General features: G+C 49.1%; 1 protein-coding gene across 1 annotated transcript in view; it reads right to left on the bottom strand.

Moving 5' to 3' along the window:
- Positions 1-22,899, bottom strand: part of ACAP3 (ArfGAP with coiled-coil, ankyrin repeat and PH domains 3) — a 135,292-nt gene that overhangs the window by 17,673 nt on the left and 94,720 nt on the right. Inside the window, exons 13-25 of the mRNA XM_015412255.1 lie at positions 22,552-22,652; positions 22,029-22,140; positions 20,014-20,222; positions 18,676-18,745; positions 16,527-16,621; positions 15,486-15,700; positions 10,395-10,499; positions 9,883-9,984; positions 6,184-6,276; positions 5,305-5,525; positions 3,848-3,957; positions 3,363-3,473; positions 445-506 (exon numbers count right to left, since the gene is read on the bottom strand). Coding sequence (XP_015267741.1) covers positions 445-506; positions 3,363-3,473; positions 3,848-3,957; positions 5,305-5,525; positions 6,184-6,276; positions 9,883-9,984; positions 10,395-10,499; positions 15,486-15,700; positions 16,527-16,621; positions 18,676-18,745; positions 20,014-20,222; positions 22,029-22,140; positions 22,552-22,652 — 1,606 coding nt within the window. The remainder of the gene's footprint in view (positions 1-444; positions 507-3,362; positions 3,474-3,847; positions 3,958-5,304; positions 5,526-6,183; positions 6,277-9,882; positions 9,985-10,394; positions 10,500-15,485; positions 15,701-16,526; positions 16,622-18,675; positions 18,746-20,013; positions 20,223-22,028; positions 22,141-22,551; positions 22,653-22,899) is intronic.

Here is a 22,899-nt window from a genome sequence, read left to right as displayed (position 1 = left end):
TTGTAAACTTGCATGCCACGGTTTGTGTCTGAGCCCCGATCCGCCCCTCTCCCAAAGCGAATCTGCCTGCACGTCCAAAACAGAAGCCTTCTCTAGACCCAGATATGTAAATGTACATATATATTTATTTTAAAGGTTCTCCCTCCTCCCTCTCTCGCTCTCTCTCGCTCTCTTTCCGTGCGGCCTTCCACTGATCCGCTCTTAAGCTACCAGAATCGAGACCTTCCACTGGCAAAGCCCGCCCCACCCCCAAGACACACATCTAACAGTTTTGTTTTTTTCCTGGGCTCGGTCGGTATCCTTAAATTTCGACCCAAAAGAGGAGGAAGAGGAGGCAGCAGGGTTGCGGGAGTCGTCACTAACACTCATCTATGTTAAGGCTGATGAACTCCTGTATACACTTTCGGTACTGGAGCTCTGTGGGGCTGTTGTTGGGATATTGACCTGGATGACCAAAGGGACCCTCGGCTTCACGCATCTCTTCGTTCATTCGAGCCAGACGCAACCTGTGAGAAACAATGAGGAAAGGCTTTCGTGAGTCTTGACGCGCTTGGTGGGAATAACCAGGAAAGGCTCCGGGTTTCGGGGTGCTCAGGGCAAGAGGACCTCTCGCTTGCATGTATGCACGCCCTCCCTCTTAGGCGTATGGAGACAGAGAGGTGCCTGCGATGTCTACCGTCTGCTGCTTCACGGTAGCGGGTCAGGGATCAGTAGCAGCGGGTCCTCCTGGGAACCCGTATGCTTCTAGACAACGCCGATCCCTGATGTCGAACCTGGGATCAACAACCCTACTGATGAACCTTCTAGGCTTCTATGGCAGTCATATTAGGGCTCTGGATGTGCCACAGCAGGAGGGAAAAACTACATAGGCAAGCTTATCTCTATTCTCCCTCTTCTCTTGCACTAGGAGTAACCAATAAACTTTGGCCTAGCACTCCCAGAAGCTGCAAATCTGCATCTGGGATGCACAACTTCAGACTGCAGACTGTGGCACACATAACTGAATGCTCCTTCATATGAATGAATGAATGAATGAATGAATGAATGAATGAATGAATGAATGAAGTATTTTTCTCTAAACAGAAAATGGTAGAGAAGGCAGCACAGTATAGCTCAATCTCGTCAGCTCTTGGACGTTAAGCAGGGTTGGTACTTGGAAGGGAATCCACCAAGGAAGGCTCTGCAGAGGAAGGCCATGGCAAACCCCCTCTGCTTCTCACTCGCCTTGAAAGCTCCTTGCTGGGATCGCTGTAAGTCAGCTGCGACTTGACGGCACTGTAGACAAACACACACCCCACACCGAAAAAAGTAGCATGTTAGGGAGAAGGCTAGGTTAGAATTCTTCCCCTTACGTGCTCATTTTCTATATGCAGGGCTACATAGTATAGCGCACACCTGTAGATGTGGGTTCACTGCTTCTGTGAGAACTAGCCACTATCGAGCCTATGTGTTGGGCTTCACCTGAATTTACTGGAATCTTTCTTTAAGTTTGCAGCATCGAAACCTGTCTCGAAATTTCGTTTAGGGGAAATCTGGCGCTGATGGCATGTCTTTGCCTTATTATTTATTTATTTGTTAGATTTGTACCCCACCCTTTCCGCCAAGGCAGGCTCCGGGCAGACTTTTCCCTGTTACACAGGGCGTTTTCCCAACAGACTTACAATACAATCCCGAGCAGTTACACCCCTCCAAGTCCATGGACTTCAATGAGTTCAGAAGGGTGTGACTCCGCTCAGCAATCTGCTCCCAGATTCCCATCAGGACGTCCAGTGGGGGTGAGAGGCCACGGAAGACGCTCACGGCACAGCTTATTTAACAACCTGCTGTCATGTTTCCCATGGTCCCCAGGCCCTGAATCTTGGAATTCCTCTGTGCAATTTTGGTGGCTGGATCGAAACTCCTAATCCTTCTTCCTGTAAATTTCTTTGCCTTGTCCTGCCCAAATGGGATGCTCCAGATTTGTTATTGAATTCCATCATGGTAAGTAAAAAAACGGATAGCAACTCCATGAGGCTTAAGAATTCGGTCGCCTCTGCCTTGGCTGAGCAAAAATGACCAGGCAGGGATGTATGGCTAATGATAGAATCAAGGGACAACACCAGCTGGTTAAGGGATTTCACTCCGGTTGTTGGCGGATGAGTGCCGCCTCTAAATTTTCTTACTTCCCCTTCCTCTTCTCTCGCAGATTGCGTCTGCTGATCCCAGAATGTAACGGATGCCCTCTCTACCGGTGTTCCCTCTAAGCTGAGCTAGTGTGAGCTAGCTCACCATTTTTTAGCCTCCGGCTCAGCCATTTTTGTTGTAGCTCAGGAAGGGATGGCTCCAGAGCAAACTAATTTATGTGGTAGCCAAATGGGTTACTCACAACTTTAATTCCAGTAGCTCACAAAGTAGAATTTTTGCTCACAGGACTCCACAGCTTAGAGGGAGTATTGCTCTCTACCTCTCCTATTTGCCAGCCTCTCTCACCTTCAGTGGTAAGGCATGGGAGGCAAGGCCTCCTGTACTGATGTAGAGGCTGTAAAGGTCAAACCATCGGGCCACAGCGAGCCAGATGGGGTTCTATTATTGTTGTTGCAGTTGTTGTTGTCGTCGTTATTATTACTTCTAGTCCACCCTACCCTGCACAGCAGCACTCGGGGTGAATTACGGCAACGATTATAAACAATTATATAATAACTGAAACCATTAAAAACACCAAATGACTAATTGAACATATTACAACACTACGGGTAGCCGTGTTAGTCTGTCTGTAGCGGCAGAAAAGAGCAAGATTCCGGTAGGACCTTAAAGACTAATAAGATTTGTGGCAGGGTAGGAGCTTTCGTGAGTCACTGCTCACTTCTTCAGATGGCAATCAGCATATAATTCATAAAATCCCTGGGTTAACTATCAGTATGGGTGGCTCGGTAAGATCCAAGACCTGAGTAAGTGGGCCAGCCCCAGCCAACAAATACGTGATCCTAGGCAGAGCAGGGGAGGCCGACATCATTGGACATCTGCTGCCTCAACCACGGGCCTGGCAGAACCAATACTCCCTCTAAGCCGTGGAGTCCTTTGAGCAGAAATTCTCCTTTTTGAGCTACGGGCATTAAAGTGGTGGGCGAGTGATTTGGCCACTGCATAAATTGGTTTGCTCTGGAGCCATCCCTTCCTGAGCAAAGACAAAAATGTGTGAGCTGGAGGCTAAAAAACTGTGAGCTAGCTCACACTAACTCAGCTTAGAGGGAGCCCTGGGCGGAACACCTTGGTCTAGCAAGCCCCGCAGAACTGTAATAGGTCTCGCAGGGCCCTGATCTCATTTGGGGGAGTGTTCCACCAGGCTGGAGCCAGAGCTTATGAAAGGGCCTAGATCCACTTACAAGGTAACAATGTCCGCATTGGCGGCCTGGACCGCGATGCTGAGAGGGTCCTGCCCATCCTCGTCGACTGCGTGCTGATTGGCTCCCCGCTTCAGGAACAAGCAGACCTGACTGCCAAACATAAAAACAATCCAGGTCAGAGGAAATATCATCCCGTCAAGTCGAATTCGACGCAGAACAAAAATTCGGGCAAAATAACAGAACAGAGTGGCGGAAATATAGTCATCCCTAAAACGGAACCTACATTTGTTATCTCGTAAGAAAAAGCAGATAGACATGTCTAGGAAAGGCCTGCAGTAGAGCAAATGATTCTACATAACAAAGTGAACCGATCCACTCGGTATATGGGAGGACTCGTTATCAGCCATATCTGCGGGAAAGGCGGATGGACTTGTCTCCAAATGGGTTTTGATCTTTACTTCCCCCCCACCGGGCCTTAATAAACATCATTTGCTCCTGACCAGGATGTGGAATGACTGACTTACCCAGTGTGGCCCAAATACGTTGCGTGGTGCAGAGGTGCACGCCCTCGGATATCTCTTTGGTTAACATCCGCTCCATTCTGGAGCAAGAATTCGCAGGCTATCAAGGAGCCCTGTTGGAAATGGAGGGAGAAATTAAGACATCGTTCTGGGTGTCTCAACTGACTCAAACAGGTTTCATGTCATTCCTTCTCCCCCAAGGGACCCTTGGAACTGTAGTCCTGCACAGGGGGGTACTGGCTGTCTCTTGGCATCCTGACAAAAGTATAGCTCCCGAGATTCTTTGGGGCAACCTAGAACAATTAAATAGGTAAAAACAGGGCTATTTTTTGGCAGGAACGCACAGGAACGGAGTTCCGGTTGGCTTCAGAGTTGGCCACGCTCACTACAGCCAAAACGTCTGTGTGCGTGGCTACAGAGGGAAGGCCTGGAGAGTGACTCCCCCGGTGACTCTTGAGGCAGGGGGGCCAGGGGGGCCCTGGAAGGATCGGGGAGGCATTTAAATGCCTCCCCGTGCCTTCCCTGACCTGTCCAAGGGTTGGCTTGCCCGGGCTCCCCGCAGCCACAGGGCGCCCGGGCAAACCAAGGAAAGGCAAGGGTGTGGCCGAATATGCTAATGAGCTGCACTGTCAGGGGTGTGGCCTATTATGCTAATGAGTTCCTGCTGGGCTTTTTCTACAAAAAAAGCCCTGGGTAAAAACAAAGTACTAAAACAAAGCACATGCGGGGAGGGCGGGGTATAAATGAAATTAAATAAATAAATAAATAAACTTTGTCATTTTGATTTGCCTTCTGTTCCCCCCCTCCCCCCGAGACATTATTAACAACGCCCTGAGTTGTATAGCTCAGGCTAGCCCAATCTTGTCAGATCTTGGAAGATAAGCATGGTCATCCCTGGTAACTGCTTGGATGGGAGACTACCAAGGAAGTCGAAGGTCGCTGTGCAGAGGCAGGCAATGGCAAACCGCCACTGTTCTCATCTTGAAAACCCTATGGGGGGGGGATGCCATGAGCAGGCAACAGTTTTTTTTGGGGGGGAAATCATATGTGCACGTGTGTGTGCATGTGGACCTGGAAGTCATGGTGACCTCTGGTGACTGACCCTACTGGGGGCCTGGAGGATATTCAGAGAGGTGGCTGAATAAAGTGCACCTCCGCCTCCTATGCCTCTGGTATTCCAAGGAGGTCTCCCATCCAAGTACCTGCCAGAGTCGACCCTACTTAGCTTCCGAGATCTGATGAGATCGGGCTTGCCTGGGCTATCCAGGTCAGGGCAGCAGGCAACAACTTGATGGTACTTTCCACAACCATTAATAACAAACGAGCCCAAAACTGAGTAGGGATTCTTCTTGTAAAGCAGCATGTGTACGGATCAGGAAACAGCAGCAGAAACAGCGATGATAACTGCACAAGACCGAACTCTCACATCTGGCTTTTGCGTGACCACAGAGATTTCCTACCCCCATTACAGCTTGGATCAACGGGGTTTTGTTCTCATCTTCGTCGTTCACCCAGTTGACGTCGGCGCCATGGGCTAGTGCCTCTGCCATAACAGGCAGGTTCCTGGCCCGTGCTGCCTTGTAAACCAGTAAGCCGGGGTGCAGCTCCCGCAGGTCCTCCAGGTCAGAAGCCTCTTGCTCGATTTCGGCTTCTCCGCTGGACTCTTCTGACACCTCGCATTCTGTGTCGACGGGAGGGGGAGAAGGAAAAATTGCGATAAGAGGGCGTCAGGGACGACCTATGAAGTTCAGACATCTGTTTGCATGCGAGGTGAGGGAGCACATGTTTTGCACGCAGAATGTCACAGGCCCTGCAATCTCCAGTTCCAGGATCTCAGGTCTTGGGAAAGGCCTTTCTTTTCTAGGGCCCTGAGGTACCGCTGCTAGCATTAACAATGCTCAGCTAGACGCAGGGGTCATTTCCTGCAGGAGCGCACAGGAGCGGAGCTCCGGCAGTAAAGAGCCCAGGGGGCGGGCACATGCAACAAGCCCCACCCCCTGCTCCCAGCATCCCTCAGTCAGAACAAGAAGCAGCCAGGTAAATTGCAGAGCTCCCCCCCCGGCCCAAAACAGTCCAGTGACACCTTTAAGACCAAGTTTTATTCAGGTACAAGCTCTCCCTCCTCTGCGAGGACAGATCTGAACGTCCCCCCCCCTTAGCTAGCAATCCAAAACAGTCCAGTGGAGCCTGAGTAGTGGGGGTTGCCTACTGACATACCTCCGGTGATGTCAGGGGGGGTGGCATATGCAAATAAGTTATGCTAATGAGTTATGCTAATGAGCTCCTGCACCTCTTTTTCTACGAAATGACCCCCTGCTAGACAGAATCTATGCACCTACCCTCCTCTGTGACGCTGTCTACTACTGAGCCAAACACGAGGACGTCGGTGCTACCGTCGGTGCTGCCCCCGAGCCCACTGTCGCTGCTCAGACCTGCGGGGCCAACAAGAGACAAACCAAGTGCATTTTAATATGTGGGGACTCAGGGGTACCCATCTGCCCACTCCCTCCCACCACTAACACATGAAGATGCAAGTGCACCCCCTGCTGGGAGCAAATGGCCTTGTCCCCCTAGCAAACAACCACTGATGAAATCAGAAAGGGGACTGAGATGAACTAAACGAGGGTACAATCTACCCCAGGGTGCTTAGGGACAGGGTTATGATGTCATAAGGGGAAATCCAATGCTTCTTTGTCTTCCCTGGTTTCTAGGTAGGCTATACAGCGTTTGCATTGGATATCATTAAAAAGCCAGTAAGTCATGGATATATCAAACATTATTATTAGTAGTATTGAGCCTACGGGGAAGGCGGGATAAAAATCTAAATAATAAATAAATAAATAAATAATTAGTATTAGACATTTGGTCTAAAAGCACCAGGATATTGCAGATGGAGAAGCCAAAAAGGACAAGCTGGGATGGCCAAAGACACTGCTGCAGGTCAGCGTCTTCAGTTTTCCCTTGGGTGGTTACCCAAAATATTTGATAGCGCAGCAATATACAAACACCACTGAATGAACAAATGTAATTTTCATGCTTTATCCTTCAAGGAGGCTCTCCTGACACTGGGCTTTTCCACATTCTTCTTCAGGGGGTTTTAATGTTTTGCACCAGTTTTGCGCCCTCTAGTGGTCGATTCGATATCAGACAGGTTTATTTCCAGCACATCCCCCTGCAGTTTAAACCTGTACGATATCAAATCGACCACTAAAGAGAGGAAAACATGTGTGGAACTGGAAAGAAAACTTCAACGGGACAGGAACTTAGTGAGTAAAACGAGAATGCAGAAAAACCCACTGAGAAAGCATTAAGAAGCATTTTTTTGGGGGGCCAATCGGGGTATTTCTCTGATGCTTTCCATGCCCTTCTCTGGGGGCTCGTCTGGGATCATCCCTCCCCACCAGTTTTGCAAAGTTTTCAGTCCAGGATCCCAAAAGCTACTTAAAACTTACTTGGGTTTTTGGCCTTTCCCCCCTTCAGTCTCAAACATCTCCTCCCTCCCTCCCTCCTCACACCATAACATTATCTGTTTTAGAAAATCCCCTGAGTTCATGAGACACGGTGCAGGACACCTGCTCAAGAAACACAGACCACAAATCCCCATTCAGCAGCAAACTAGTGAGGTCCTTTGATTGCTGAGTTTTCCAACTAGCTCTTCCTTTGTGGGGACTGAAGAATGTAAAAATGGCCTTGATGGACCAGACAAAAGGTCCAGCATCCTGTTTCCTACAGTGGCCGACCAGCTACCTCTGGGAAACCCAAAAGCAGAGAAGGTAATTAACACGTGGAACTCACTGATGCAAGAAGTGGTGGCAGCTACAGGCATAGACAGCTTCAAGAGGGTACTGGAGAAACATATGGAGCATAGGCCCATCAGTGGCTATTAGCCACAAGGTATAGATGGAACACTCTGTCTGGGGCAGTGGTGCTCTGTATTCTTGGTGTTTGGGGGGCCACAGTGGGAGGGCTTCTGGAGTTTTGGCCCTGCTGGTGGACCTCCTGAGGGCACCTGGGTTTTGGCCACTGTGTGACACAGAGTGTGGGACTGGATGGTCCCTTGGCCTGATGCAACATGGCCTCTCTTATGTTCTTAAGGTCTACCCCATCATCCTTTCACAAGATCAGATCAACCCATCAGCAGCATTCTTGCTGTTTAATGTGTATGCATGAACTATCTTAACACATGTGCACTAAGGCACAAGGATGGAAGAGCAGCCTTGCCAGATCAAAGGGTCCATATAGCCCAACATCCTGGTCCCAACAGCTAGATGACCCCTGAAAGCCCACCGGCCGGGCATAAAGACAAAAAATTCTAGTCGGCCATTTGCCCCCTCTCGTATTAACGTTCACTCTCACTTTGTTCAAGTTTAACTGCCCATAAGCCACATGCCAAGAAGATATTTTTTGGTCTCTCACTCACGTTTATGGAACAAGCTTTATGCTGCTCATTTACCTGCTAGACTGCTGAAATTAATTACGAACCTTTATTCTGGGAATTCGTTATGCATTAGACAATTCGGGCTCTGTATTTAACCGAATTTCTGCCCTCTCGAATTCAGATAACACTGTTTCCAAGCACAGGGATTCCGTTCTTAGCTAGCAGTTAATAGATTCTGACTGAAACGACTGCAAGTCTGTCTAACCCGTTTTAAGAACCTAGTAACAGTCTTGCTAGATCTGACCAAAGCACCATGTAGTTCAGCATCCAGGTGTTCCACAAGCAAATGGCCTGGTCCCCAGCAAACTATAGTACCTTTCAATGCAGAGATTCCATTTAATTATCAAGGCTACTAGCTGCTGACAGCTATACCTGCTGTAAAAGCATCTCATCCTTTATAAGAATATAATACCGGCCTTGCTGGTTGAGACTGTGGGTCTACCTAAGCCAGCAATCGGTTAATGAAAGAAGATAATGAGAGGCTTCTAGAGAACAAGCAGGGCTTCAAGGTGACAGCTGTTCTTTGTAGTATGCAGGGCTATTTTGGGGCAGGAACGCACAGGAACGGAGTTCCGGCTGGCTCCCGAGTTGGCCACGCCCGGCAGGAACTCCTTAGCATAATAGGCCACACCCAACAGCAGAAACGCATTAGGATTGGTTACATTAGGGGTGTGTGGCCTATCATGCAAAGGAGTTCCTGCTACAAAAAAAGGCCCTGAGTTTTGACCACAAACAAGGTAAACAGAATAACAAGCAAAAGGTGGGTGTGGCTGGATAACCACACTTCTGGTAACATGGGGGTGCGGCCTAATGTGTTAATGAGCTGTGCTGTCAGGGGTGTGGCCCAATATGCTAATGAGTTCCTGCTGTCGGGTGTGGCCTATTATGCTAATGAGTTCCTGCTGGGCTTTTTCTACAAAAAGAGCCCTGGTACTAGTATGTATGATCCCGATACCAGGTCGAAACACTAGATCACCTTCTGGTCTTTATCGTTAGTGTGCACGTGTGAGCTAACCCCATGAGCTAAATTCAGGTGGGTAGCCATGTTAGTCTGAAGCAGCAGGACAAAGTCTGAGTCCAGTGGCATCCTTTAAGACAAACCAATTTTTATTCAAGGTATAAGCTTTTGTGTGCACACACACTTCTTCAGATACGCTGAAATGGAAATCCCCAAGTCCATACATATAGGTAGGGGGTGGGCACAAAATTAGCATACAACAGAACAAATATGTATAACAGACCAAACAGGAATAACAAGTTTCGTTTACATGGTTACCATTTGTACCTTGAATAAAACATTTTTGGTCCTAAAGGTGCCACTGGAATCACACTTTGTTTCACCATAAGCTGAGGTACAGGAACGTAAGAAAAACTCTGATGGATCAGATGATTTAGTCGAGCAGCTGGTTTGAAAGAACAGCCAGCCAAATGCTGCTGGAACGCTCCTGAGCTGGCCATGAAAGCTGTTTGTCCCCAGCCTCTGGAACCCATGGGTACACTGCCTCTGAATATGGATGCTCCGCTCAGCACAGCTAATAGCTACCCTTCAAGGTGGCCGCGAGTCTCTCGCCAACGCTGCGCTGCTAAGGCATCCCCTTACCTCCGTCCAGGAGGAACGGCGAACCGCTCCTACCGGGACCATTGCCACTGTCACTCCAGGGGCCGGCTGCCGGGGGTTGCTGCATAGAGATGTGGTTGCTACCTAAGAGGAAGGTGGACGGAATGTGAGGGGAGTTCATTGTCACAGGCACATTTTTCTTTTTTAAAAATGCAGCAATCAGCATCTTGTCTCCCTTTAAAGGACCAAAAGAAGGGGGGGAAAGAAAAGCGGCCCGTTGCAAAGGTTTGGCGAGAAAAGGGGAGGGGGTGGAGAAAAAGAAGCCCAGGCCAGCAAAATAGAAAGCACCCCTCCCGAAAAATGATAACGGTGCAATGAAGAAAAAAAGAAATAAAAGGCTATAGGTTGAGGTTGGTGAAAAATAACTGACTGGTTCTCTCGCTCGCTTTGGTTGTGTTCAATTATTTTTCGCTCGTCGCAACTCAAAACCCTGGAAGAGGCGGAAGGGAAAAGCTCAGCCAGTGCAAAGCCAGGGACAGCTTAGCTTTACTTACTGCGTGGCCCAGATCCAGCGCCGGTGTCGAAGTACGAGAAAAGGGAGTCTAGCTCGTCGGGGCAGAAGAGGGAATCGCGGCGGAACTTCCTCTCCAGGGTAGCAGCTGTTTGCAAATAGCGACACTTTAAACGGGGAGGAAACGCTGGGGATGTCAGAACGGAGACGGGGCGAGTCACCACCCAGTCTCCTTTCCGCTAAGGATAAGCGAATGTCTACTTGTTTGCTTCTTCTTATATTCCTATATATATTGTAGCAGTTTTGGTTTTCTGCAGGCTCCTCTGCACTTTGAGCAGATGCTCTGGGGAGGCAGCGCAGAAATGTGCCAATTAAACCAATAGATAAATTCATGGCTGGTTTTGCGTATTTCATTTAAATTAGGTGCACACATGATACGTTTTTAAATAATAAGTTTATATGGTGTTTGCACAGACGATAAGTGGGTAGCTGTGCTGCTCTTCAGCAGAAGAGCACGACTCCAGTCCAGCAGCACCTTAGAGACCAACGAGATTTCCAGGGCACAAGTTAAACGGAGGCCATCGTACTCGGGTCACATTATGAGAAGACAAGAGTCATTGGAAAGGGCAATAATGCTAGGAAAAGCTGGAGGCAGCAGGAGAAGAAGAAGAGGAAGAAGAGGAGGAGGAGGAGGAGGAGGAGGAGGAGGAGATTGGATTTATACCCTGCCCTTCACTACCCAAAGAAGCCTCAGAGCGGCTTACAGACTCCTTTTTTCTTCCTCTCCCCACAACAGACACCCTGTGAGGTCGGTGGGGCTGAGAGAGCTCTGACAGAAACTGCTCTTTTTCAAGAACAGTTTTCTTATCAGAACTACGGCTTGCCCAAGGTCATCCAGCCAGGTGCAAGTGGAGGAGTGGGGAATCAAACCCGGTTCTCCCAGATTAGAGTCCGCGCACTTAACCACTACACCAAACTGGCTGACGTACAGTTCAGCCTTCAAAGCAGCCATTTTCTCCAGGGCAACTGATCTCTGTGGCCTGAAGTGAAGAAGAGATTGGATTTCTACCCCACCCCTCACTACCTGAAGGAGCCTCAGAGCAGCTTACAGACTCCTTTCCCTTCCCCTCCCCACCACAGACACCCTGGGAGGTCGGTGGGGCTGAGAGAGCTCTGACAGAAACTGCTCTTTTTCAAGAACAGCTCTTATCAGAACTAGATGATCAGAACTACGGCTTGCCCAAGGTCACATCAGCAGGTGCGAGTGGAGGAGTGGGGAATCAAACCCGGTTCTCCCAGATTAGAGTCCGCGCACTTAACCACCACACCAAACTGGCTGACGTACAGTTCAGCCTTCAAAGCAGCCATTTTCTCCAGGGCAACTGATCTCTGTGGCCTGAAGTGAAGAAGAGATTGGATTTCTACCCCGCCCCTCACTACCTGAAGGAGCCTCAGAGCGGCTTACAGACTCCTTTCCCTTCCCCTCCCCACAACAGACACCCTGGGAGGTAGGTGGGGCTGAGAGAGCTCTTGACAGAAACTGCTCTTTTTCAGGAACAGCTCTTAATCAGAACTACGGCTTGCCCAAGGTCATCCAGCAGCTGCAAGTGGAGGAGTGGGGAATCAAACCCGGTTTCCCCAGATTAGAGTCCGCACACTTAACAACTACACCAAACTGGCTCTCATACCAAACTGGAGGAGGAGGAGAAGACGAGGAGGAGGAAGAGATTGGAGTTATACCCTGCCCTTCATTTGGAATCTCAGAGCGGCTTACGATCTCCTTTCCCTTCTCCTCCCCACAACAGACACCCTGTGAGGTAGATGGGGCTGAGAGAGCTCTGACAGAAACTGCTCTTTTTCAAGAACAGAACTAGGGCTTGCCCAAGGTCATCCAGCCAGGTGCAAGTGGAGGAGTGGGGAATTAAACCCGGTTCTCCCAGATTAGAGTCCGCGCACTTAACCACGACACCAAACTGGCTACACCAAACTGGAAGACCCAACATGAGATGGATTGATTCAGTAAAGGAAACCATGACCCTTAGTTTGCCAGACCTGAGCAAGGCAGTTACGGATAGGACATTTTGGAGGTCATTTATTCACAGGGTCGCCAATGGTCGGAAGTGGCTTGACGGCACTTAACATACAACACGCAAGCTTTAGAGAGACAACGGGAGTTTTGGCTTTGGGAAGCCAATGCACTGAAAATCTTGTTGCTCTCTAAGGTGTTACTGGACTCAAATCTTGGTCTTACATGTGTAATGTATGGCATTTAAGTAACATGAAAAGATGGAGCCTAAGATGTAAGTACTAATGTTCATATGTATTATATCATGTATAAGCTTATAGATTCTTGGTCAGAAGAAGACGTTTGTCGAAACGGCATCACATTCCGGAGACCACCGTCCCGTCGTCATCGTTATCTTCTGCCATATGTGACTGGATTTACAATTTGAGTGTATCAGTATCACTTTTGTAATTTTCATATCTATAACATTATTGTTATCGTTAAAGAAACACTGAGCGCACTTTACACAGTTCCTGTGGCTCTATCTTTTCATGTCTATGGACTGTGACCATATTTGTCTTTGTACATTTATGTAACGTGTACAATGCCAATTTATTGACTCACAAAAAAAAACATTGGAAAATTACATGCTTGATGGCGCATGGCATGGATGGAATTAGCAGGGGGGAGAAGTGAGCTTGGGGAGAAATTCAACGTCGTAACAAAAATAAGGAACAAGAAGACGCGGGGAAAATCGAAGGGAGATCCGGGTCAAAATGCTGCCGCCCAGCAAATAGTGAGAGACTGAGCAGTACAACCGGGGGAAATGGGAGACTGAGGGCGTAACAACTGCTTTTGTGGAATCGGTCATTGCCTTCCTCAAAATTCCTTGGATACCTCTAACACGTCAAGTTTTTCAAGGTATAGAATCATAGAATCGTAGAGTTGGAAGGGACCTCCAGGGTCATCTAGTCCAACCCCCTGCACAATGCAGGAAATTCACAAATACCTCCCTCCACACACACACCCCCAGTGACCCCTACTCCATGCCCAGAGGATGGCGGGAAACAAAAACCCTCCAGGATCCCCGGGCAAACTGGCCTGGAGAAAACTGCTTCCTGATCCCAAAGTGGTGATCGGCATTTCCCTGGGCGTGTAAGAAAGTTAAACATGATAATTTTTAAATTAAGTTCAGATCCAATACCAACTCTTACTTTTAGGTCTTACTGGCTTTGCTCCTGGCATGGAAATCTCTACATTGGCCTGAAACTCCCAACAGGACATTAGGGAAGTGTGAATCGGCCTTCTGTCCTGACTTTCCATTGATCAGACGTTGTCACGGTGCACCTTTTAACCTCATCTGCTCTCTTTGCTATCATCCTTGATTTGTTAGTTTACTTTTGGGTGCAAAAAAACCCCACACAGAGATCCATTTGAACGGTAACATTTCCATCGTTTCTCACTGGCAGACCACTGCAGTTGCATCCCAAGGGGAGAGAGCCCACATCAAAACCCAGGAATTTTCAAATCAAAACTGCGTTTACAAAATTCAGTAATACCTCTATAGCTTATCCAGCACTAGTAGAGATAACAATACCCACAGCTCAGGGCAAGCTAAAGGTCTCCTTACATAATATGTGAAATGCAAGTCAGGTAGAGAGGTTCTCCAAACCCAATTTGACCTGGGAGTCCAGTGTTCCCTCTAAGCTGAGTTAGTGCGAGCCAGCTCACAGTTTTTTAGCCTCCAGCTCACACATTTTTGTCTTCGCTCAGGAAGCAGGGCTCCAGAGCAAACTAATTCATGCAGCAGCCAAATCGCCCGCTCACAGCTTTAATGCCAGTCGCTCACCAAGTAGGATTTTGCTCACAAGACTCCACACCTTAGAGGGAGCATTGCAGGCTGGGACTCATCTTTTAAAAAGAGGGTTTTTAAGGCAAGAGACGAACAGAGGTGGTTTGCCTCGTAGACCCTGGACTTCCTTGGAGGTCTCCCATCCAAGTGCTGACCAGGGCCAACGCTGCTTAGCTTTCCGGATCTGATGGAATCAGGCTAGCCTGGGCCATGAAGTCAAGGCTGAAAACCGGGTTACCGGATGTCCTCTTTTGAGAGGACGTGTCCTCTTTTTCCGGTGTCCATCCTCTTTTGGCCTTTTTTTTTTTAAAAAAAAACCCTGATGAAAACGTCCTCTTTTTGGGTTGGGAGGCTGAGCCTGTTTTGCCCTCTGATCCCCCAGGGGAGGCAAGCTTCAGCGTAAAGGGCAGGGGTGCTTCAAATGAGATTTGTCATAGCGATCAGTTGTTTGAATTAGTCAGTCGGGAAATATGTCCTCTTTTTTTGCTTTTCGAAATATGGCAACCCTACTTAAAAACACTGGGGGAGGGAGGCAAATCAGCTCTGGAGCAGGGCGCACCGGGACGGGGGAGCCTTCAGCCCTCCGACCCGTTCATCCTGTGCACTTGCAACAACAAAAATGGCCACTAGGGCGTGCTGTTTGTCTCGCTGCCGGTTCTCTGTTTCTGCCAATTGCACATAAGGTGTAATGAGATCCTAAGTCTCAACGCAGAGGTGACGGGGGTGGGGGCATCCGGATGAGATATTGCGGCTGATAGTATCCCGCTGTCCATTTTCGCCTGCCTAATTTTGCACACTTTAAATTTGATACGTAAACCTCCTTGGAAAGCATTGACGGAAGGGTGGGGGGGGGAGATAGTTATCTTACGTAGCTGACTCTTCTTTTGACTCAAAGGTCTTGAACAGATCGAGATCCAATCCTCTTGCAGGCAAAGGGGCGGTGGGTAATGTGCCTTTTGCGTAAGTACAAAAATAAACCCGTGCCATTGTTTCCTATCCCCAAAAGAAGCCCCCCCCCACAATTATCTCCTCTGAGCCTCTTATTGTCTTTCTTTCTTATATTTCTTTATTAAACATTTTCTATCTTGCCTTTCTTTGTGGTTCAAGGCAGCTTACGATAATAATTTCAAATGTTTTCAGTTTAAAACCAAAAACAAAACAGGGAACCCCAAATCTCTCCCCACCACCACCTTGTGTTCTAGCACAGCTCGGTGACCCAGATCTCAGGCAGGCAAGAGGGACGAGGAGGGAGAGGGCAAGTTGCAGCGATTCCCCACCTGAAGAGTGTGCTGCCGGCGATGCATTCCCTGCCTCGTGCCGGTACTTCCTACGGGCGGTGGGGGCTTTTGTGGAACTGTTGCGCCTTTGGCATTTCTTTACACTCCACCGCCGGGGCTTCCTCTCGTTCTCAGCCAGGGTCTCTGCGCTGGGCAGCTTCTTCAGGAACTTCTTCTCTACGTATTTGACTTTGATCCAGGCTTCTTTGTCTTGCCTGTGGAGGGGGAAACACTGAAGTTGGTCCTACTTGTCTCCATAGTTCCCTCTAAGCTGCGCTAGGGGGTGCTGGCGCACAACATTTTAACAGGCTGCTCAGGGATTTCTGCTCTCTGCTCACAAGGAAAGGGGTGGGTGAGATTTGACTTGATTCTGTTTTCTCTTATAATGTTTACATGATTCTTAAAATATAGTTTAAATAGGATTTAATAGAATTCATTCTGAGATTTTTTACAAGGTTATGGAAATAACAAAAAAAAAACCCCTAATTTATGTGATAGTCAAATGTAGACTCACTCACAATCCATGCCTCCGACGAAGAGAGCTGTGTTTCTCAAAAGTTTGTGCTACAATAAAGTTTGTTAGTCTTAAAGGTGCTACCGGGCTTTTTACTATTTTGCAGCGACGGACTAACACAGCTAATTCCTCTGGATCTATAACAAGACGACAGAGAGCAGTTCCCCAGGAGAACAGGGCAGCTTTGGAGGGTGGACTCTGAGGCATCACATCCCTGCTGGGTTCATGCCCCTTCCCAAGACTTTGCCCCCAAAGCTCCAGGAATTTCCCAACCCGGGGACCCTACTGTGCAGGGCGACAGAAGATAACATTAGATCAGGTGAAGCCAAATGTCTGATTTAGTAGCGGAAGATAGATCTGATTTCAAAGGGCGAAGACATACCAGGCGGCCAGGGGCAGGGGCAGAAGGAGGTGTGTGTCGGCAGGAGGGGGAGACGTTCTCGTATGGAAAACCAAGAGTTGTTTCAAGGGGGCCTTCTGGGGAATCATAGGGTGGTGGGGGGGGACTGAAGTGGGCCAAGCCGTACCTTGAGCTCCCTCCGGTGGGCTTCTTCAGTCCCAGCTCTTCGCACTGCGCCTCGTATATCTGATTCATGGTGGCGTTCCCCAACTCGCACATCAACTGTAAGCAAAAAGGGGGGGGGAGGACAAAAGGGGTTATGCTACGGACATAAGTGCCGTCAAGTCGCAGCCAACTTCCTGCGACTCCAGCGAGGGGCTTTTCAAAGCGAGTGAGAAGCAGAGGTGGCTGGCTGTTGCTTTCCTCTGCAGAGTTTTCCTTGGTGGTCTCCCATCCAAGAACCGATCAAGCTTCGTTTCCGAGGTTTGACAGGATTGGGCTATGCCATACCAGGGGTCATTTCCTGCAGGGGCGCACAGGACCAGAGCTCCTGCAGTAAAGAGCCCAGGGGGCGGGCACATGCAACAAGCCCCGCCCCCTGCTCCCAGCAGCCTCGGGCCACAAGGAGCAAGAAGCAGCCCTCCTTTCCTTCTCTCCTTCTTTCCCTCCCTATTTCCTTCTCTCCCTCTTTCCTTCCTTCTTTCCTTCTCTTTCTTTCCCTCTTCCCTCCTTCTTTCCTTCTCTTTCTTTCTTTCTCTCCTTCCTTCCTTCCTTCCTGCACAGATCTGTGCGTTCCCTTCCCCCGGCTAGCAATCCAAAACAGTCCTGTGGCACCTTTAAGGCCAAGGTTTATTCAGGTACAAGCTCTCCCTCCTCTGTGAGGGCAGATCTGCGCCCCCCCCATAGCTAGCAATCCAAAACAGTCCAGTGGAGCCTGAGCGGTGGATGGTGCCTCCTGACACACTTCCGGTGATGTCAGGGGGTGTGACATATGCAAACGAGTTATGCTAATGAATTATGCTAATGAGCTCCTGCACCTCTTTTTCTACGAAATGACCTCTGAGTAGCACCTTAGAGACACAGAGATGTCCATATCTCACGTGTGATGGAGCTTTAATTCTTGAAAGCTTATGCCCCAGAAATCTTGTTGGTCTCTAAAGACTTGACTTGAAATTCCTAGACTAGGACTGGACTGGAATATTCCTAGACTAGTCATCCCCAACACGGTGCCCACTGATGTTTCCTGGTGTCCACTTCTTCCTCCCCGCCTGAGCGGTGGATGGTGCCTCCTGACACACTTCCGGTGATGTCAGGGGGTGTGGCATATGCAAATAAGTTATGCTAATAAGTTATGCTAATGAGCTCCTGCACCTCTTTTTCTACAAAGTGACCCCTGCGCCATACCATTCCACAACCCCCAAAAAGACCCTCTAAAAGAGCTAATTTGGTGCAGTGGTTACGAGTGGCGGACTCTGATCTGGAGAACTGGGTTCGATTCCCCACTCCTCCACATGAAGCCAGCTGGGTGACCTTGGGCCAGTCACGGTCCTCTCAGAGCTCTCTCAGCCCCTAAAAATAAGTCTAGCATAAAACTAAAAGCTGGAACCTGCAGCTGCCAGACAATCTTAGGATCGCCTGGCTATTCTGCACACAATGCTGTATGATAATTATTAATGATTGCCCTCTAAAAGCTGCTCCCCAAGAAGGTCCTGCTCTGATCTGCCCGTCCTCCCTCCTGAGCCTTCCCTAAGCATGCGGGAGGTGAGGGACTCCTCTTCTTTGGAGGCTTTTAACCAGAGGCGAGATGGACCTCTGACAACAATGGTGATTCTATGAATTTAGGCAGTTCTTGAGAGGAAGGCAGGAAGGGAAGAGACAGAGCTCGGCTCTCGTGGCCCTCCCTTATATTCCCAGGGTAATGCCAATTGCCCCTTTGTGGCCGGGAAGGAATTTTCTTGAAGGCCAGACCGGCCTAGGAATCCTGAAGGTTTGGGGGGGGGGGTTTGCCTTCCTCTGGGCATACAGCAGCAGTTCTCTGGGGGTGCGTGCGGAGGTAGCTGTAAATTTTCCTGCAGTGTGCAGAGGGTTGGACTAGATTACTCTTGGGGTCCCTTCCAGCTCTTTGTTTCTATTGCCTGAGCCCCAGGCAACTTTTAACACCTACCCCCCCTCCTGCTTTTCAGTTTGAGATCCAACCTGACAGGCCTTCCATTTGGGGGTACAACATGACGATTGCTGATCTACAGGCCTGCACACACCACTCTACCTCTAGCCCTTCTCACGCCTGCCTCTCTCCCCCACTCCCTCTGTTTTAGCACTGCAGATTCAGGCCTTACCTTCAGTAATTCTGGCTCCCAGGAATCTAGCGTGAGGGACCGCACTTTAGAACAGTGAACTCCCAGGCTCCTGTGGGGGAGATGCAGAATAGAGAGTAACTGTAGGTGCAATGGGAATTCCGTTGTGTGTATTAAACACAGCTGAGGGGTTTCTGCAGATGTGCAGAATCCAACATCCGTACGTCATCCTGACCAGTGACTTGCTGTTTCTTTTCAGTGGTCCCTCCAGTCCAGCCTCCTGTATCACACAGTGGCCAAGCAGTTCCTCTGGAGGGCCAACAACAGGGCAGAGAGACCGAGGCCTTCCCCTGATAAGAGCCTAAGAAGAACCCTGCTGGATCAGACCAGTGAGGATCCATCTAGCCCAGCATCCTGTCTCACACAGTGCCCAATCAGTTCCTCTGGAGGGCCAACAACAGGGCAGAGAGGCCGAGGTCTTCCCCTGATTTTGCCTCCTCGCTCTGGAATTCAGAGGATTAGTGCCTCTGAATGTGGAGGTTCCCCTTAGTCACCATGGCTGGTAGCCATTGACAGACTTATCCTCCATGAATCTATCTAACTTCTTCTAAAGCTGTTTATTCCTGTGGCCACCACAACATCCTCTGGCAGTGAATTCCACATTTTAATAACTCTCTGTGTAAAGTAGTGTTTCCTTTTGTCCATCCTGAACCTACTGCCCATCAGCTTTATTGGATGTCCTCAGATTCCTCTGGAGGTCCAACAACAGAGTACAAAGGCTGAGACTTTCCCCTGATCTTGCCTCCGGGCACTGGGATTCAGAGGTTGACTGCCTCTAAATGTGGAGGTAACCTTCAGTCACCACGGCTAGTAGCCTCTGATAGACCTCTCCTCCATGAACCTGTCCAATCTACTTTTAAAGCTGTCTACACCTATAAAAGGTAAAGGTAAAGGTTTCCTTTGCTCGAAAGCCGGTCGAATCCGACTCTAGGGGGTGGTGCTCATCTCCGTTTCCAAGCCAAAGAGCCAGCACTGTCCGAAGATGTTTCCATGGTCATGTGGTCGAGGCACACGTAACGCTGTTACCTTCCCACCGAAGTGGTACCTATTTATCTACTTGCAATTCCTTGCTTTCGAACTGCTAGGTTGGCAGGAGCTGGGGCCAGAGACGGGAGCTCACTCCGTCACGCGGCACTCGGGTCTCGAACGGCTGAGCTACGGACCTTCTGGTCTGCAACTCAGCGTCTTAACCTCTGAGCCACCGCGGTCTATACCTATGGCCATCCCTAAATCCTCTGGCAGCGAATTCCACACTTTAATCACTCGCTGCGTAAAGCAGTATTTCCTGTTGTCTTTCCTGAACCTGCCTGCCTGCAGTACCTGTGTATCCCTGAGCATTCGATGCATAGTAAGATGCCCAAGTTGATGCTAGCCCATCGGGGATCGGCCTGCCCGCAGTCGCAACACTGGTCGTTGCCCGGGATGCTCTGCACCCTCTGCAGGATGGTCTCCCCCTTGGCACTCCGGTCCCTCGAGTCGGTAGCCGAGTCGATGCTGCTGGTGGAAGGGGAGGCAGTTCGGTCCAGCCTCTGCAGGGAAGAGAGAGAGCCAAAGGCTGTCACACGTGCCTCGAAGGAGACGATAACTGCTTCTTATGCAAAGCGGGGTTGCTAACAAGCGAGAGAAAAGATGCCCTGCCCCTGTGATGGAGGCTCTAGGTCAGGGGTGTCAAACATGCAGCCCGGGGGCCGGGTCAGCCCCCCCCCTGGAGGGCTTCTATCAGGCCCGCAATGGAACTGGCTGTCTTCCGCTTCTTCTTCCAGTTCCGCTGCTGCTGCGTCATCGTAGGTTTGCAGCTTACGGATACACACCTGAACTGCATACTCAAGATTGCAACAGCACAGACATTTTGATGCAATAATTCACAGCAAGAGGTGTCAGTTATCAGACACTGTTAAATAAACAAAATATTGCAAGAGTGCTAGTGTTTTAAGCACGCTTTTATTTTAAGTTAAAAAAAAACCTTTGTGTCCTTTATAAAGTTTACAGCTTTACTACCTGGCATTACGTTTTATGACACACATGGCCCGGCCCAACAAGGTCTCATTTATGTCAGATCCGGCCCTCATAACAAATGAATTCGACACCCCTGACCTAGGGCAAACTGTGGCTCAGGAGCCGCATGCGGCTCTTTCACACATATCGTGCGGCTCCCGGCAGGGCGGCTGGGGAAGCGAAATATCATTAGCAAACAAATATCATTGGGCAAGTAAATACCATTATCAATATCTGCCTTCACCGCTTTTGATATTATTTTTGTCGGTCTCAATTCATGTTAATAAAAAGCAAATTTGCACATTTCCCGAGAAGGACGTGTAATATTTGTTCACGTCTTGCGGCTCTCAAACACCTGACGTTTGTTCTGTGTGGCTCTTGCGTTAAGCAAGGTTGGCCAGCCCTGCTCTGGGCCAAAAGGAGAAGGGCTGCGTTTGCCAGGTGTGTCACCAGGGGCCATTTCCTGTGGGAGCTCACAGGAGCGGAGCTCCGGCAGTAAAGAGCCCAGGGGGCGGGCACATGCAACAAGCCCCACCCCCTGTTCCCAGCAGCCCTCAGTCAGGGCAAGAAGCAGCCAGGTAAGTTACAGCGCTCCCTCGGGCCGCCTGGTCCAAAACAGTCCAGTGGCACCTTTAAGACCAAGTTTTATTCAGGTACAAGTTCTCCCTCCTCTGCGATGACAGATCTGCATGTTCCCCCCAATAGCTAGCAATCCAAAACAGTCCAGTGGAGCCTGAGTGGTGGGTGTTGCCTTCTGACACACTTCCAGTTATGCCGGGAGGTGTGGCGTATGCAAATAAGTTATGCTAATGAGCTCCTGCACCTCTTTTTCTACGAAATGACCCCTGTGTGTCACCCACCTAATTTTTTTTAAAAAAATTATTTCTATCCACGATTTTACGTACTTATTTTATGAAATCTAGGATAACCAAACAGGGTTTCCCAGGAAAGGAAAAGAAAATGTCTTTGTCTTTCATGCATTATGATTCAAGATGGTCATATGTGCTACCAAACTCTACCGCTAGATGGTGATACAGGAAAACGCCTACAAATAGACACACCTGTTCTGCTCCTAAGGTGGGTCAGTCACCCTGACTGGCAATTAAGGAAACTAGTGCTGAAGCGAGTAGAGACTGAAGGACAAAAAACACAATCTTCAGCCATGTGTGATAGCATGCATATGGAGTGTGAAACTTGGTATGAGAATTAGGGTGCTCCAAGCATGTCCCAGTTTTCATCTGTGAAATCCTGAAGGGGATGTGTTTCTAAAATATGAAATGGTGCTCCATTATTCAATGGATTGAAATGACCACAGAGCATCCCTGACCCCTGACCCTCACCTCAATATAGCAGCTGTCGGGACTCTCTCTGTATGCAGAAGCTATGCTAGCTTGGACTGCCTGGATCCAGGCCTGGCGCAGTTTCTCCGAATCGGCCTGCAGCATGCAACTCCTGCGAGGGGTGGAAAAGGCATCCGATGATTAATTGAGGAAGTGGCAGGTCGGCCTCAGTGCAGATAGAGTTAAAAAAGTAATTTAGGCGGTTTACGGTATCACAACATGGAACGGAGCAATATGCAGAGGGATAAGGTGAAGTGTTACTGAACGAAGTAAAGTGCACTTGAATGACGTAAAGTGCAAATGAATCCAGTAGAGTGCAGTTGAACAAAGTAGAGTGCAATTGGATAAACTGAAAGGTAATGAAGTAAAGTGCACTTGGATGAAGTGAAGCGCTAGTGGGTGCGGCAAACTTCGAATGGGTGCCGTAAAGAGCGACTGAACAAAGGTGAAGTGCAACCGATGCAGTAAAGTGCAAAGAGACATTTAATCTTGAATGAGTTTGAGGGAAATCCCGACAACTAACTTCGTGGGTGAGACGACTTCGAAGCAAAACCTCCTCTCTATATCTTCGCAGGGCTTCACGGTGCAAAGTCTGAGGTCTTCCACCACCACCGTGAGGACGTCCTGAACAGAGAAGAACGAATTGTCAGGACAGGCCCCTTGGAACCCATAACGAGAATGCAAAGACACGATCTGTGTGTGGAAATTATCACCTGTGGTAATCTTCTTCAAGAGGTCGAAGCCTTTTGGCAATTGTTTATTCGCTCGTGATCCAACCTCTCTCAAGTGCCATATCGGAGGGAAGAGATCAGGAGTTTGGGGGCCGAGCCAAGACCCCTGGGGACTGTGGGCTGCCTGCCCGGTCCCTGAA

This window comes from Gekko japonicus, unplaced genomic scaffold (assembly GCF_001447785.1).
Source record: "Gekko japonicus isolate JY-2015 unplaced genomic scaffold, Gekko_japonicus_V1.1 scaffold2890, whole genome shotgun sequence".
Taxonomy (NCBI): Eukaryota; Metazoa; Chordata; class Lepidosauria; order Squamata; family Gekkonidae; genus Gekko; species Gekko japonicus.
Note: the sequence above shows the minus strand (reverse complement) of the source record. Positions and strands in the feature narration are given on the sequence as shown.